This window comes from Mobula hypostoma, chromosome 10 (assembly GCF_963921235.1).
Source record: "Mobula hypostoma chromosome 10, sMobHyp1.1, whole genome shotgun sequence".
Classification (NCBI taxonomy): domain Eukaryota; kingdom Metazoa; phylum Chordata; class Chondrichthyes; order Myliobatiformes; family Myliobatidae; genus Mobula; species Mobula hypostoma.
In genome coordinates, this window is record NC_086106.1 from 97,841,668 (window position 1) to 97,855,675 (window position 14,008).

The window sequence follows — 14,008 nt, forward strand, 5'->3', positions numbered from 1 at the left end:
AACTTCGTCAGCAGCCATTGCCCCCACAACAACACTTATATCACAATATCAGAGCTATGCTTTTCCTCCCTTACGCAATCCGCAACTGTAAACGAACTTCACACGCAAAATGCTGGATGAACTCGGCAGGCCAGGCAGCAAATATGGAAAAGAGTACTTTTCCTTTGATGCTGCCTGGCCTGCCGAGCTCCTCCAGCATTTTGTGTGTGTGTAGCTTGGATTTCCAGCATCTGTAGATTTTCTCTGGCTTTTAAAACGAACTTGTTTTCTCCCCTTCCCAGCTCTGCTAATTCTGTTTGCCTTTCCCCTTGTTGCTGCAATTGCCAGCCTTTTCTGTTTTATTAAAAGCGTCTGCAGATTTTCACTTTTATAAGGCCATTGTCCTACCCCCCCCCTCCCAACAAGCAAGGACGGAAGGTTTGCCTTGGCAGCGTAAACTGACAGATGTGCCTGATCATACGCATGGGGCAACATGTCACGGACTGGCAGAGGTGCGTCTGTTGAGTGATTGGTGGGATGGTGACAAATCTCGCGATAGCTTTTTGACAACACGGCAAGGAGAGTATTTTTAAAATAACAGTAGGATGATAATCCGTGCTTGAATAAACCCCCCGACGTTACATGGTGGGGTTTTTTCCCTGCGCGACGTGACAGTCTCGGTGAAACGAAGATGTGCGAGGAGGAGAGAGCCGGCACGTCTGGGCAGCCTGATAAGGTGGGGGTGAGTGAGTGTGCAGCGGGACCGTTCATTGTGCCCAACTTTGTACCGGTTGGCGACGGGACGCGGCTTCACGTTCCGGCCGAGACCTCGGCCTCCGCCGCCCGGAGGAAGGGCGGGACATTTTTCCGCCGGTGCTCGTCATTTCGCGCCGAATACTGGCTGAACACAGCACAGACATAGCGCGCGTTGGGAGTGTTTATTGTGTTGGCGGCGGGAGACGCGTCCTGTTCAGCGCGCCGTTGAGGGCCTGGGGTCCGTAAGGCAGTTCGGGCCCTGTTTCTGCGCAGCCTGCGCTGGAGGTGGTGGACCCCTCCGGGATCAGGCCGCGCTGTCCGACAACGCCAGCCGCCGGGCGGCCACACACTGTACAAAGCTGTATTGTGTGACGTTTGTACTGGGGGCGGTAACACCTGAAATTGCCAGACAGCAGCCTGAACACCCCTCCAGAAAAATCAACGAAACGGGGGTTTCTCAACGTTACCCAGATTCGCATTTTTAATGTTTCTATATTATGTCTTTGAATTAAAGAGAGAAGTTGTATGAGAAATATAAAATTTGTGAAGGATGCAAGCAGGTATAGATGATTCTATGCGATCACGAAGGTTTTTGTTTCCCCCTGCGGGGCATTTATTTATACACAGCGGGGAAGGAAGATATGATAGAAGATGCTCTCAGATGACAGAGAGAATGGCGGGGTTTGAGCCATGTGTAAGCAGAAGGGAATACTGTAGTTGTTAGAGTAATTAGTTTGGCTCATCGTACGCCTGTTCCTTTGCCGGAGAACGTAGATCAAATGCTCTATTTTCTGTTTTCACATGTTAATGTTTTTTAAGCTCCCGTCTCCAGTTTCCGAGGACTCTTGTCAATAAAGGACGAGAGTTTATTGTCCTTGATCTCTTACTCTTTTTATGAAAACACAAATCTGTCTCTATCTTTCTTGTGTCTTTACTTCCGTGCTGTCTTTCTCCGTTATCAGTTTCTTGACCTTTTGGTGCTCGTTCAGTGATTCATGCCCTGAGGCTGAAAACTCGTTTTGGTTGTGCTTCAAGACACATTTTTAATCTGATAAGAGTTTTTAAACTTCTGCGGTTACTATCTTCATATCACATTTCAGTGAGTCCCTAAGGGGATACATTATTATTAACACTCGTGAATTATTTCTTCAACTAGTTGAATTGGTTACCAACTGTTGTATCTTTCAACTGATACTTGTTGATCAAGTACACTGGAGCCTCTTTTTTTCCTCTGACCCTATAAATGGTTTCATCCCCCTGAGATTCTCAGATCCTTACTCCAAAGCCAGCATACTTATGTATTACAAGACCTCCAGGTGTCAATGCTTTCTTAATTCTCTCAGAAATGCCTGACTGGCTTACACCACAGCAGCAACCCTATTCCCGACTTTAATGATCACTGTGCCAAGACTCATGACAAAAATGCATTTCCACATTAGGTTTATAAGATTCAAGTCAAGTCAAGTCACTTTTTATTGTCATTTTGACCACAGGGGACTGTCTTGTCTCCCTTTCTCTTCACCATTTACACCTCGGACTTCAACTACTGCACAGAGCCTTGTCATCTTCAGAAGTTTTCGGATGACTCTGCCATAGTTGGATGCATCAGCAAGGGAGATGAGGTTGAATACAGGTCTACGGTAGGAAACTTTGTCACATCGTGTGAGCAGAATTATCTGCAGCTTAATGTGAAAAAGGCAGGAGCTGGTGGTAGACCTGAGGAGAGCTAAGGTACCGGTGACCCCTGTTTCATCCAGGGGGTCAGTGTGGACATGGTGGAGGATTACAAATACCAGGGGATACGAATTGACAATAAACTAGGCTGGTCTAAGAACACTGAGGCTGTCTACAAGAAGGGTCAGAGCCGTCTCTATTTCCTGAGGAGACTGAGGTCCTTTAACATCTGCCGGACGATGCTGAGGATGTTCTACGAGTCTGTGGTGGCCAGTGCTATCATGTTTGCTGTTGTGTGCTGGGGCAGCAGACTGAGGGTAGCAGACACCAACAGAATCAACAAACTCATTCGTAAGGCCAGTGATGTTGTGGGGATGGAACTGGACTCTCTCATGGTGGTGTCTGAAAAGAGGATGCTGTCTAAGTTGCATGCCATCTTGGTCAATGTCTCCCATCCACTACATAATGTACTGGGTGGGCACAGGAGTACATTCAGCCAGAGAATCATTCCTCTGAGATGCAGCACAGAGCGTCATAGGAAGTCATTCCTGCCTGTGGCCATCAAACTTTACAGCTCCTCCCTTGGAGGGTCAGACACCCTGAGCCAATAGGCTGGCCCTGGACTTATTTCATAATTTACTGGCATAATTTACATTTTACATATTACTATTTAACTATTTATGGTTCTATTACTATTTATTATTTATGGTGCAACTGTAATGAAAACCAATTTCCCCTGGGATCAATAAAGTATGACTATGACTATAACTGCTGGTACAGTACACAGTAAAAATGAGACAACGTTTTTCAGGACCATGGTGCTACATGAAACAATACAAAAACTACACTGAACTATGTAAAACAACACGAAAACTACACTAGACTACAGACCTACCCAGGACTGCATAAAGTGCACAGAACAATGCAGGCATTACAGTAAATAATAAACAAGACAATAGGCACAGTAGAGGGCAGTAAGCTGGTGTCAGTCCAGGCTCTGGGTATTGAGGAGTCTGATGGCTTGGGGGAAGAAACTGTTACATAGTCTAGTACTGCAATATTTTTTCCTCTATTTTTGCTCTACTTATTTAAATTAATTTTCTTTTTTATATGTACTTATTGTAATTTATAGTTTTTATTATTATGTATTGAATATACTGCTGCTACAAAACAACAAATTTCATGATATATGCCAGTGATATTAAACCTGATTCTGATACATCAAGTGATCTAGTCATCATTTGGCCATATGTTGAGATTATTAGATGGAGGTCACAGATAGGAAGGAAAATAAGACTCTTATGAGTAATTTGTTTGGGGGAGGGCCTTGTGTGTGAAACACTGAAGGCCTGTACAAAAGTACAGCAGGAACTAGAGAAGGATAATGGAATGTTGGCCCCAATTTCAAGGGGGTGGAGTGTAAAATTAGTAAAACTTACTGCAGCTGCAAAGGCACCAATGAGATCACATCAGAATCAGGCTGAATGTCACTGGCATATGTCGTGAAACATATTGTTATGCGGCAACAGAACCTTGTAGTACATAATAAAAATACTGCAAATTACAGTAGGAAGTATATACAATTTAAAAAAAGTTTAGTGCAAAAAGAGGAACAACAAAGTAGTGAAGTTGTGTTCATGGATTCAATGACCATCCAGAAATCTGATGGCAGAGGGAAAGAAGCTGTTCCTGAATCATTGAGTGTGTGCCTTCAGTCTCCTGTACCTCCTCCCTGATGTTAGCAATGAGAAGAGGGCATGTCCTGGATAATGGGGGTCCTTAATGATGCTGCCCTCTTGAGGCATCTCACCTTGAAGATGTCCTGGATACAGAGGAGGCTAGTGCCCATGATGAAATTTGACTGAGTTAACAACTTTCTGCAACTGATTTCGATCCTATGCAGTGCTCCTCCTCCCAGACAGCAGTGAGGCATATGAGACGTTGATGCAGCCAGTTAGAATGTTGTCCATGGTACACTTGTAGAAATTTGTGAGAGTCTTTGGTGACATATCAAATCTCCTCAAACTTCTAATGAAATATAGCTGATGTCATGCCTTCTTTGTAATTGCATTAATATGTTGGACCCAGGATAGATCATTAGAGATATTGACACCCAGGAACTTAAACTTGCTCACCTTTTCCACTTCTGATCCCTCAGTGAGGATTGGTGTGTGTTCCCTAATCTTGCCCTTTCTGAAGTCCACAATAACTTCTTTGGTCTTTCTGACATTGGGTGTGAGGTAGTTGCTGCAACACCATCAGCCAGCTGACCTATCTGCTCCTGTATGCCTTTTTGTCACCATGTGACAGTGGTTCCCAACCTCCGGGCCGCGGACCGATACCGGGCCGCAAAGCATGCAGGGGTGCGTCCCGGCTATTGCTGCACCCCTGCATGCTTCGTAGCCCGGAGTTTGGGGACCACTGCCATATGAAATTTTGCCAACAACAAATGTGTCATCAGCGAATTTATAGATAGCATTTGATCTGAGCCTATCCACATAGTCACGGGTGTAGAGAGAGTAGAGCAGTGGGCTAAGCACATATCCTTGAAGTTTTTTTTTTAGCGTGTTGCACCAGACAGTCAGCTATTCTTGTCTGGCGTGTGGTGTCAGGATTGGTCTCCTTTCGGACTAACCGGGTTACGATATGAACGTTCCTGACTCGACCCTTTTTTTTTACGATGCTGAGTGGCTAGCTCGACGCTCAACCTGGCACGGATGGAAATCGTGCTCGGGGGGTGGCCCCACTTGGATTCGAACTCGGAAGCCTTCACTCCGGAGTCCGGCGCTGATGCCATTGTGCCACCAGCCGCCCATCCTTGAAGTGCACCAGTGTTAATTACAGTGAGGTGGAGTTGTTATTTCCAATCATATGGACTGTGGTCTTCTGGTGAGAAAGTCAAGGATCTAGTTGCGGAGGGAAGTACAGAGGCCCAGGTTTTGTAGCATTTTGATCAGAACTATAGGAATAATTGCGTTAAATGCTGAGCTGTAGTCTTGTAATGCCCTACATTTCAGTTAGCTCTTTTATAACATTGTGTTCCTAAGAAGCTTCATACTATATAAAATCCCATGCTAAAAGCAATTGTGTCAGTCGAGAAGAGGGGATTAATGGTTAGAGAGATACAGGTTTACAGTAAGTCATTTTTCCCATAAGATTTTCCAAAAATAAAGGTTTTGTTTTATTGGCTATGTTTATTGCAAGCTAAAAATACTGGAGGATGTATAATACATTGTTTAAAAAAATTACCCTTCATTATGTCAAAGGAAGCCATTACTTTCAATTTCTAATGGCTTTTTGCCATTAAACTTATAGCCTCTGCTCTTAAGAGACAAAGGTGTTGGATTACTGCAGAGAGGTTACATGCGAACAGGTTTTTTTCCCTTGATAGTTTTTTCCTGCTAGTCAGTTTCTAAAGTAAGTGGTTCTCTATTCCCAATCAAATTCTGCTTATTCCAGATTTGTCCTGTGGAATACAAACGGTGTTCTTAATTCATCAATTGCTTTATACACTCAGTGACTACTTTATTAGGTACACCTGCTCATTAATGCAAATATCTGATCAGCCAATTATGTGGCAGCAACTTAATGCATAATAGCATGCCAGCATGATCAAGAGGTCCAGTTGTTGTTTGGACCAAACATCAGAATGGGGAAGAAATGGCACCTACATGACTTTCACTGTGAAATGATTGTTGATGCCAGAGGGTGTGGTTTGAGTATTTCAGAAACTGCTGATCTCCTGGGATTTTGGAGAATGGTGCAAGAAACAAAAAAATAATCCAGTGAGTGGCAGTTCTGTTCGTGACGACACCTTGTTATGAGAGGTCAGAGGAGAATGGCCCGACTGGTTCACACTGACAGGAAAGCGACAGTAATTCAATACAGGAGGTACCTAATAAAGTGGGCTGTGAGCATATATCCATTTTGCTCTAGGGAACTGGGCTGTAGCAGAATTATAAACGTTTTTAATTTTCCTGTTTAAGATATTACTTCCTTGGAGGCAGTTCAGAGAAGGATGATCTGGGTTATGGAGTTGTTATCCAACAAATGGCTTGGATTCTGTTAGCTGGAGTACTAAAGAAAGTGGTGAGCTTTTTGGAACATTATTTTCATTGGGGCTAGATAGGGTAACTGCTGAATGTATGTTTCATAGAATCTGGCCCATTACAGCACAGTATAGCCCCTTCAGTCCACAATGCTGTGCTGACTTTTTAACCTACTCTAACATCAATCTACTATTTCTCTCCCACTTAGCCCTCCATTTTACTTTCATCCATGTGCCTATGAATTCCTTAAATGTCTCTAATGTATCTGCCTGCACCACTACCCCTGGCAAGGCATTGGCAATCATCCAGGCGCCCACCACTCTGATTTTAGAAAAAAGTTATCTTGACATCCCCGTATGCTTTTGTCCAATCACCATACAATTATACCCCCCCACCCCATATTTGCCATTTCTATCGGAAAAAGTGTATGGCTGTCCACTCAAGTGCCTCTTATACAATTTTATCAAGTCATGTCTCATCCTCCTTTGCTCCAAACAGAAAAGCCTAGCTCACTTAACCTTTCCCCATAAGACATGCTGTCTAATCTAGGGAGCATCCTTATATATCTCCTCTGCACCTTCTCTAACACTTCCAGATCCATCCTTTAATGAGTGGTCCAGAACTGAACACAATATTCCAAGTGTGGTCTAATCAGGATTTTACAGAGTTGCCCTGGGCCTCTTGAACTCAATCTCCTGACTAATGAAGGCCAACACACTTTGCACCTTCTTAACAACCCTATCAACTTGTACAGCAACTTAAGGGATCTATGGATGTGGGCCTCAAGATCCCTCTGTTGCTCAACACTGCTAAGAATCCTGTTATTGCCTCTATTTTCTGCCTACAAATTCGATCTTCCAAAGTGAATCACTTCATGCTTTTCTGGGTTGAACTCCATCTGCTACTTCTCAGCCCAGCTCTGCATCCTGTTAATATCTTCTTGTAACCTATGGCAGCCTTCTACACTATGCGTAACTCCACCAACCTGTGTGTCATCTGCAAACCTACTAACCTGCCCTCATTCAAGTTATTTATAAAAATCACAAATAGCAATGGTGCCACAACAGATGACTGTGGAGCACCACTAGTCACTGACCACTAGGCAGAATATGTTTCTTTCACAACCACCCTCTGTTTTCTATGGGCAAGCTGGACTAAATCCACATATCCAACTTTCCTTGGATCCCATGCTTCCTGACTTTCTGATTGAGCTCACTATGGGGAGCCTTCTCAAATGCCTGACTAAAATCCATATACACCACATCTTCTGCTCAACTCTTCATTAATGTGCTTTGTCGCATCCTCAGAAAATTCAATTAGGCTCATGAGGCATGACCTTCCTTTCAAAAAGTCATTATGGCTATCCCTAATCAGACTTCGTTTCTCCAAATGCTCATAAATTTTGTCTCGTTTGATGGTATACATGTATACGGTATAGTTAAATAACAATAAACTTAACTTGACTTTCCAATAATTTGCCTAATACTGAAGTAAGAATCATTCATCTATAGTTCCCAGGGTTATTCCTGTTCCCTTTCTTGAATAAAGGAATATTTGCCATCCTACCCTTGTTCCTGATGCTTTTTGCATTACAGTAGACAAACTTCAACCTATCTCACTGACTACAGCTTTACCCTATCAACTGCCTATCCTTACTCACAGTTTCTCTGCTAAATGCCCCACCCTATGACCTATCACTGTAGTTCCCATACTCCTGACAAACTACTTGAAACCCTGCCCATCAATTCTAGCAAATCTGCCTGCAAGGATATTGGTCCACCTCAAGTTTAGGTGTAACTCCATAATACCATAAAGTATAGGAGTAGAATGAGGCCATTTGGCCCAATCAAGTCTGTTCTGCCATTTCATCATGGCTGATCCAATTTTTCTCTTAGCTCCAATCTCTTACCTTCTCCCCGTATCCTTTCATGCCCTGACCAGTCGAGAATCTATTAAGAATCTACCTTAAATATACATAAATACTTGGCATTCATAGCTGCCTGTGACAAAGAATTCCATAGATTCACCATTCTGGCTAATGAAATTCCTCCTCATCTCCATTCTAAAAGGATGCCCCTCAATTCTGAGTCAGTGATCTATGGTTTTAGACACTCCCACCAGAGGAAACATTTTCTCCATGTTCACTCTATCATGGCCTTTCACCATTTAATAGGTTTCAATTAGGTCACCCCTCATTCTTCTAAATTCCAATGGATACAGGCCCAGAGCCATCAAATGCTCTTCATATGACAAGCCATTCAATTCTGGAATCATTTTTGTGAAACTCCTTTGAACCCTCTCCAGTTTCAGCACATCCTTTTTAAGATGAGGGGCCCACTATTCTATGTTCCATGTTAAATCTCAGAATAACATCATTGCTTTTATATTTGAGTCTACTTGAAATGAATGCTAACATTACATTTGCCTTTCTCACCACAGACTCAACTTGCAAATTAACCTTGGGGAAACCCTGCACAAGGACTCCAAAGTCCCTTTGCACCTCAGTTTTTTTTTGTATTTTCTCTCCATTTAGAAAATAGTCAACCCTTTCAGTTTTTCTACCGAAGTGCATACCTGTACATTTCCTTACACTGTATTCCATCTGCCACTTCTTTGTGCATTTTCCTAATCTGTCTAAGTGCTCTGTAACCTCTCTCCTTCCTGAAAACTACCTGCTTCTCCACCTATTTTTATGTCGTCTGTAAAGTTCGCAACATAGCCATCAACTCCATCATCCAAATCATTGACATATAAGGTAAAAATATAAGGTCCCAACACAGACCTCTATGGAACATCACTAGCCACCAGCAGCCAGCCAGAAAAGGCTCCCTTTTTTCCCACTCTTTGCCTTCTGCCAATCAGCCTCTGTTTTGTCCATGCTAGAATCTTTCCTGTAATGCCACGGGCCTGTAGCTTGTTAAGCAGCCTCATGTGCGGCACTTTGTCAAAGGCCTTCTAAAAATCCAATTACATAACATCAACTAATGCTCCATTGTCTATCCTACTTGTTATTTCTTCAAAGAATTCCAACAGATTTGTCAGGCAAGATTTTCCCTTGAGGAAACCATGCTGAATACGGCCTATTTTATCATGTACCTCTAAGTTCCCTGAGACCTCATCTGTAATAATCGACTCCAACATCTTCCTAACCACTGAGGTCAGACTAAATGGCCTAAAGTTTCCTTTCTTCCGCCTCTCTCTCTTCTTGAAGTCAAGTAACATTTGCAATTTTCTTGTCTTCTGGTACTATTCCAGAATTTGGTGTTTCTTGAAGGATCATTACTGATGCCTTCACGATCTGCTCAGCTACCTCTTTCAGAACTCTGGGGTGTATACCAGCTGGTCCAGGTGACTTATCAACCTGTGGTTATGGTAATTTCATACACTTTATGACCCCTGACACCTGGAACTTCCATCATACTGCTCGTGTTTTCCATCATGAAGGCTGATGCAAAATGCTTATTCAGTTAGTCTACCGTTTTGTTGTCCCCCATTACTATCTCTCCAACATAGTTTTCCAGTGGTCCTATATCCACTCTCACCTCTCTTTTACACTTTATATATCTGAAGAAACTTTTGGTATCTCCTTTAATATTATTGGCTAGCTCACTTTCATATTCCAACTTTACCTTCTTACTGACTTTTTTAGTTGCCTTCTGTTGGTTTTTAAAAGGTTCCCAATCCTCTAACCTGCCAATAATTTTTTCTCCATTATATGCCCTTTCTTTGGCTTTTATATTGGCTTTATCTTCTCTTGTTAGCCACAGTCAGGTCACCTTTCCTTTAGAAAACTTGTTCCTCTTTGTGATGTACATATCCTGTCCCTTCTGAATTGCTTCCAGAAATTCCACCCATTGCTGCTCTGCCATCATTCCTTCTAGACTTTTTTTCCAACTCATCCTTTTTGTACAGGTCATACCTTCTCCAGAAGTTATGCCAATGATCCACAAATCTGAAACCCTGCCCCCCCGCTTCAATTCCTCAGCCACACATTCTTCTGCCAAATCATTATATTCTTGTTTCATTGTTGAGTGGTACAGGCAGCCATTCAGAGATTACTACTATTGAGATCCTGTTTTTCAGCTTCCTACCTAGTTCCCTACATTCTCACTTCAGGACATCATCCCTTTTCCTACCTATGTTGCTGGGACAAATATATACCATGACTTCTGGCTGCTCACCCCTCCGCTTTAGAATGCTGTGGGCCCAGTCTGGAATATTCCTCACCCTGGCACCTGGAAGGCAACATACAATCCAGGAGTCTCTTTCATGCCTACAAAATGCCCTGTCTGTTCCTCTAACTAAAAGCACACGTGACTTGTGGCGAGGGTTGCATACCATCGCGGACTTCAAAACCAAATGTAGTGGTGCCGTCAACATCATGGCCTTTCTCCCAGATGAGCTCAATCGCTTTTATGCTCGGTTCGATGTTGCTAACTGAACCTCTGAGGAAAGCCACAACTACAACCTGCAACCTGGTCATCTCTGAGGCTGAGGTACGCAGATGTTTCCAATAAGTGGACGGTTGCAAGGCTGCAGGGCCTGACAGTATCCCAGAGCGAGTACTCAGGATATGCGCAGCACAACTGGCAAGTGTATTTACAATTCACCTACTGACACAACCAATCGACAGGTGACGCAATAGCCACTGCTCGACATACTGTCCTTACACTTATGGAGAAGAAGGATGCTTATGTCAGAATGCTGTTCTTGGACTACAGTTCAGCATTCAACAGTATAATTCCATCCAGGCTCAACAGGAAGCTCAGAGATCTCGGCCTTGACCCTGCCTTGTGCCGCTGGATCCTGAACTTCCTGTCAGGTTGCCGGCAGGTGGTAAGAGTGGGCTCCCTCACCTCCACCCCTCTGACTCTCAACACAGGAACCCCTCAGGGCTGTGTACTAAGTCCCCTCATTTACTCCCTATATACCCATGACTGTGTCGCCACCCACAGCCCTAATCTGCTAATTAAATTTGTTGACCACACTACGTTGATTGGCCTAATCTCAAACAATAACGAGGTGGCCTACAGGGAAGAAGTCATCTCTCTGACATAAACAACCTCTCCCTCAATGTCGCAAAAACAAAGGAGCTGGTTGTGGATTAGAGAAGGAATGGAGATGGGCTCACCACAATTGACATCAATGATCTGGTTGAGAAGGTAAACAGCTTTAAGTTCATTTGTATATTTGGATTTTCAGAAGGCCTTTGACAAGGTGCCACACATGCGGCTGCTTAACAAGATAAGAGCCCATGGAATTACGGGAAAGTTACATACGTGGATAGGGTGATGGCTGATTGGCAGGAAACAGAGAGTAGGAATAAAGGGATCCCATTCTGGTTGGCTGCCGGTTACCTGTGGTGTTCCATAGGGGTTTGTGTTGGGGCTGCTTCTTTTTATGTTGTACATCAACGATTTGGATTATGGAATAGATGGCTTTGTGGCTAAGTTTGCTGATGATACAAAGGTAGGTGGAGGGGCCGGTAGTGCTGAGGAAACAGAGTCTGCAGAGAGACTTGGATAGATTGGAAGAATGGGCAAATAAGTGGCAAATGAAATACAATGTTGGGAAGTGTATGGTTATGCACTTTGGCAGAAGAAATAAATGGACAGATTATTATTTAAATGGGGAGAGAATTCAAAGTTCTGAGATGCAACGGGACTTGGGAGTCCTCGTGCAGGATACCCTCCAGGTTGAGTCGGTGGTGAAGAAGGCAAATGCAATGTTGGCATTCATTTCTAGAGGAATAGAGTGTAGAAGCAGGGATGTGATGTTGAGGCTCTATAAGGCATTGGTAAGAACTCACTTGGAGTACTGTGGGCAGTTTTGGTCTCCTTATTTAAGAAAGGATGTGCTGATGTTGGAAAGGGTACAGAGAAGATTCACTAGAATGATTCCGGGAATGAGAGGGTTAACATATGAGGAACGTTTGTCCGCTCTTGGACTGTATTCCTTGGAGTTTAGAAGAATGAGGGGGGACCTCATAGAGATATTTTGAATGTTGAAAGGCATGGACAGAGTGGATGTGGCAAAGTTGTTTCGCATGATGGGGGAGTCTAGTACGAGAGAGCATGACTTAAGGATTGAAGGGCGCCCATTCAGAACAGAAATGCGAAGAAATTTTTTGAGCCAGAGGGTGGTGAATCTATGGAATTTGTTGCCACGGGCAGCAGTGGAGGCCACGTCATTGGGTGTATTTAAGGCAGAGATTGATAGGTATCTGAGTAGCCAGGGCATCAAAGGTTATGGTGAGAAGGCGGGGGAGTGGGACTAAATGGGAGAATGGATCAGCTCATGATAAAATGGTTGGAGCAGACTCGATGGGCCAAATGGCCGACTTCTGCTGCTTTGTCTTATGGTTTTATGGTCTATGTTCCTTGGCATGCACATCATTGAGGACCTTAGTGTGGTCTATACACACCAGCTGTGTGGTGAAAAAGGCACAACAGCGCCTCTTTCACCTCAGATGGTTGAGGAAGTTTGGTATGGGCCCCAAATCCTAAGAACTTTCTACAGGGGCACAATTGAGAGCATCCTGACTAGCTGCATCACTGCCTGGTATAGGAACTGTACCTCCCTTAATCGCAGGATTCTGCAGAGTGGTGTGGACAGCCCAGCACATCTGTAGCTGTTAACTTCCCATTATTCAGGACATTTACAAAGACAGGTGTGAGAAAAGGGCCCAAAGGATCACTGGGGACCTGAGTCACCCCAACCACAATCTATTCCAGCTGCTACCATCCGGGAAACAGTACTGCAGCATAAAAGTCAGGGCCAACAGACTCCGGGACAGCTTCTTCCACCAGGCCGTCAGACTGATTAACTCACACTGACTTGAGTGTATTTCTATGTTACATTGACAGTTTTATTTATTATAATTATAAGTTACTATAAATTGCACATTGCACATTTAGATGGAGATGTAATGTAAAGATTTTTACTCCTCATGTATATGAAGGATGTAAGAACTAAAGTCAATTCAATTCAACTAATGAATCCCTGATCACCGCTGCTCTCCTCTTCTCCCCCTTCCCTTCTGAGCCAGAGCTAGACCTAGTCACTCTGGCTTTCCTCCAACATTATCTAAGTGGTATACTTATTACTGAAGGGAGAACGGGTACAGAGAAGCTCCATACTATCTGCCTATTGCCTTTCCTGCCTCCTGCAGCTGAAAGGTGACTACTTTCTTGTATCACCTCCTCATTCTTCCGTTTGAGCCATAGGTCATCCAGCTATAGCTCCAGTTCCCTAACATGTTCTGTAAGGAGCTGCAGCTGCAGCATGCGGATGTAGTTATCAGGGAGATTGGTTATCTCCTAGATCTCCTAAATCTGGAAAGGAGCACACCGCTGACCCTGGATCTAATCTCACTACTCTAGCTAGCCACTAATAGAGAAAGGAAGAAAACTCGCTAGAAACTTACATTTTTCTCTGCCTCTTCTTGTCAAAGCCTCTTAGTCTCCAGTCTAGCACTGTCCCACTCCAACACTGACCGGTTTGCTTAACCCTCACTTCTTTTTATGGCCTTTGTTATGTGCCTAATACTT

General features: G+C 43.6%; 1 protein-coding gene across 4 annotated transcripts in view; it reads left to right on the plus strand.

Annotated features, from left to right (window-relative positions):
• The first annotated feature begins 483 nt into the window (after positions 1 to 483).
• The window catches only part of smarca1 (SWI/SNF related, matrix associated, actin dependent regulator of chromatin, subfamily a, member 1), a 101,772-nt gene continuing 88,247 nt past the window's right edge, over positions 484 to 14,008 (plus strand). For 2 of the 4 annotated variants that reach the window (XM_063060932.1, XM_063060934.1), the window contains exon 1: positions 484 to 721. In XM_063060932.1, coding sequence (XP_062917002.1) covers positions 671 to 721 — 51 coding nt within the window. In that variant the 5' untranslated portion in view covers positions 484 to 670. The remainder of the gene's footprint in view (positions 722 to 14,008) is intronic. The other 2 variants (XM_063060933.1, XM_063060935.1) reach the window with 1 other exon arrangement.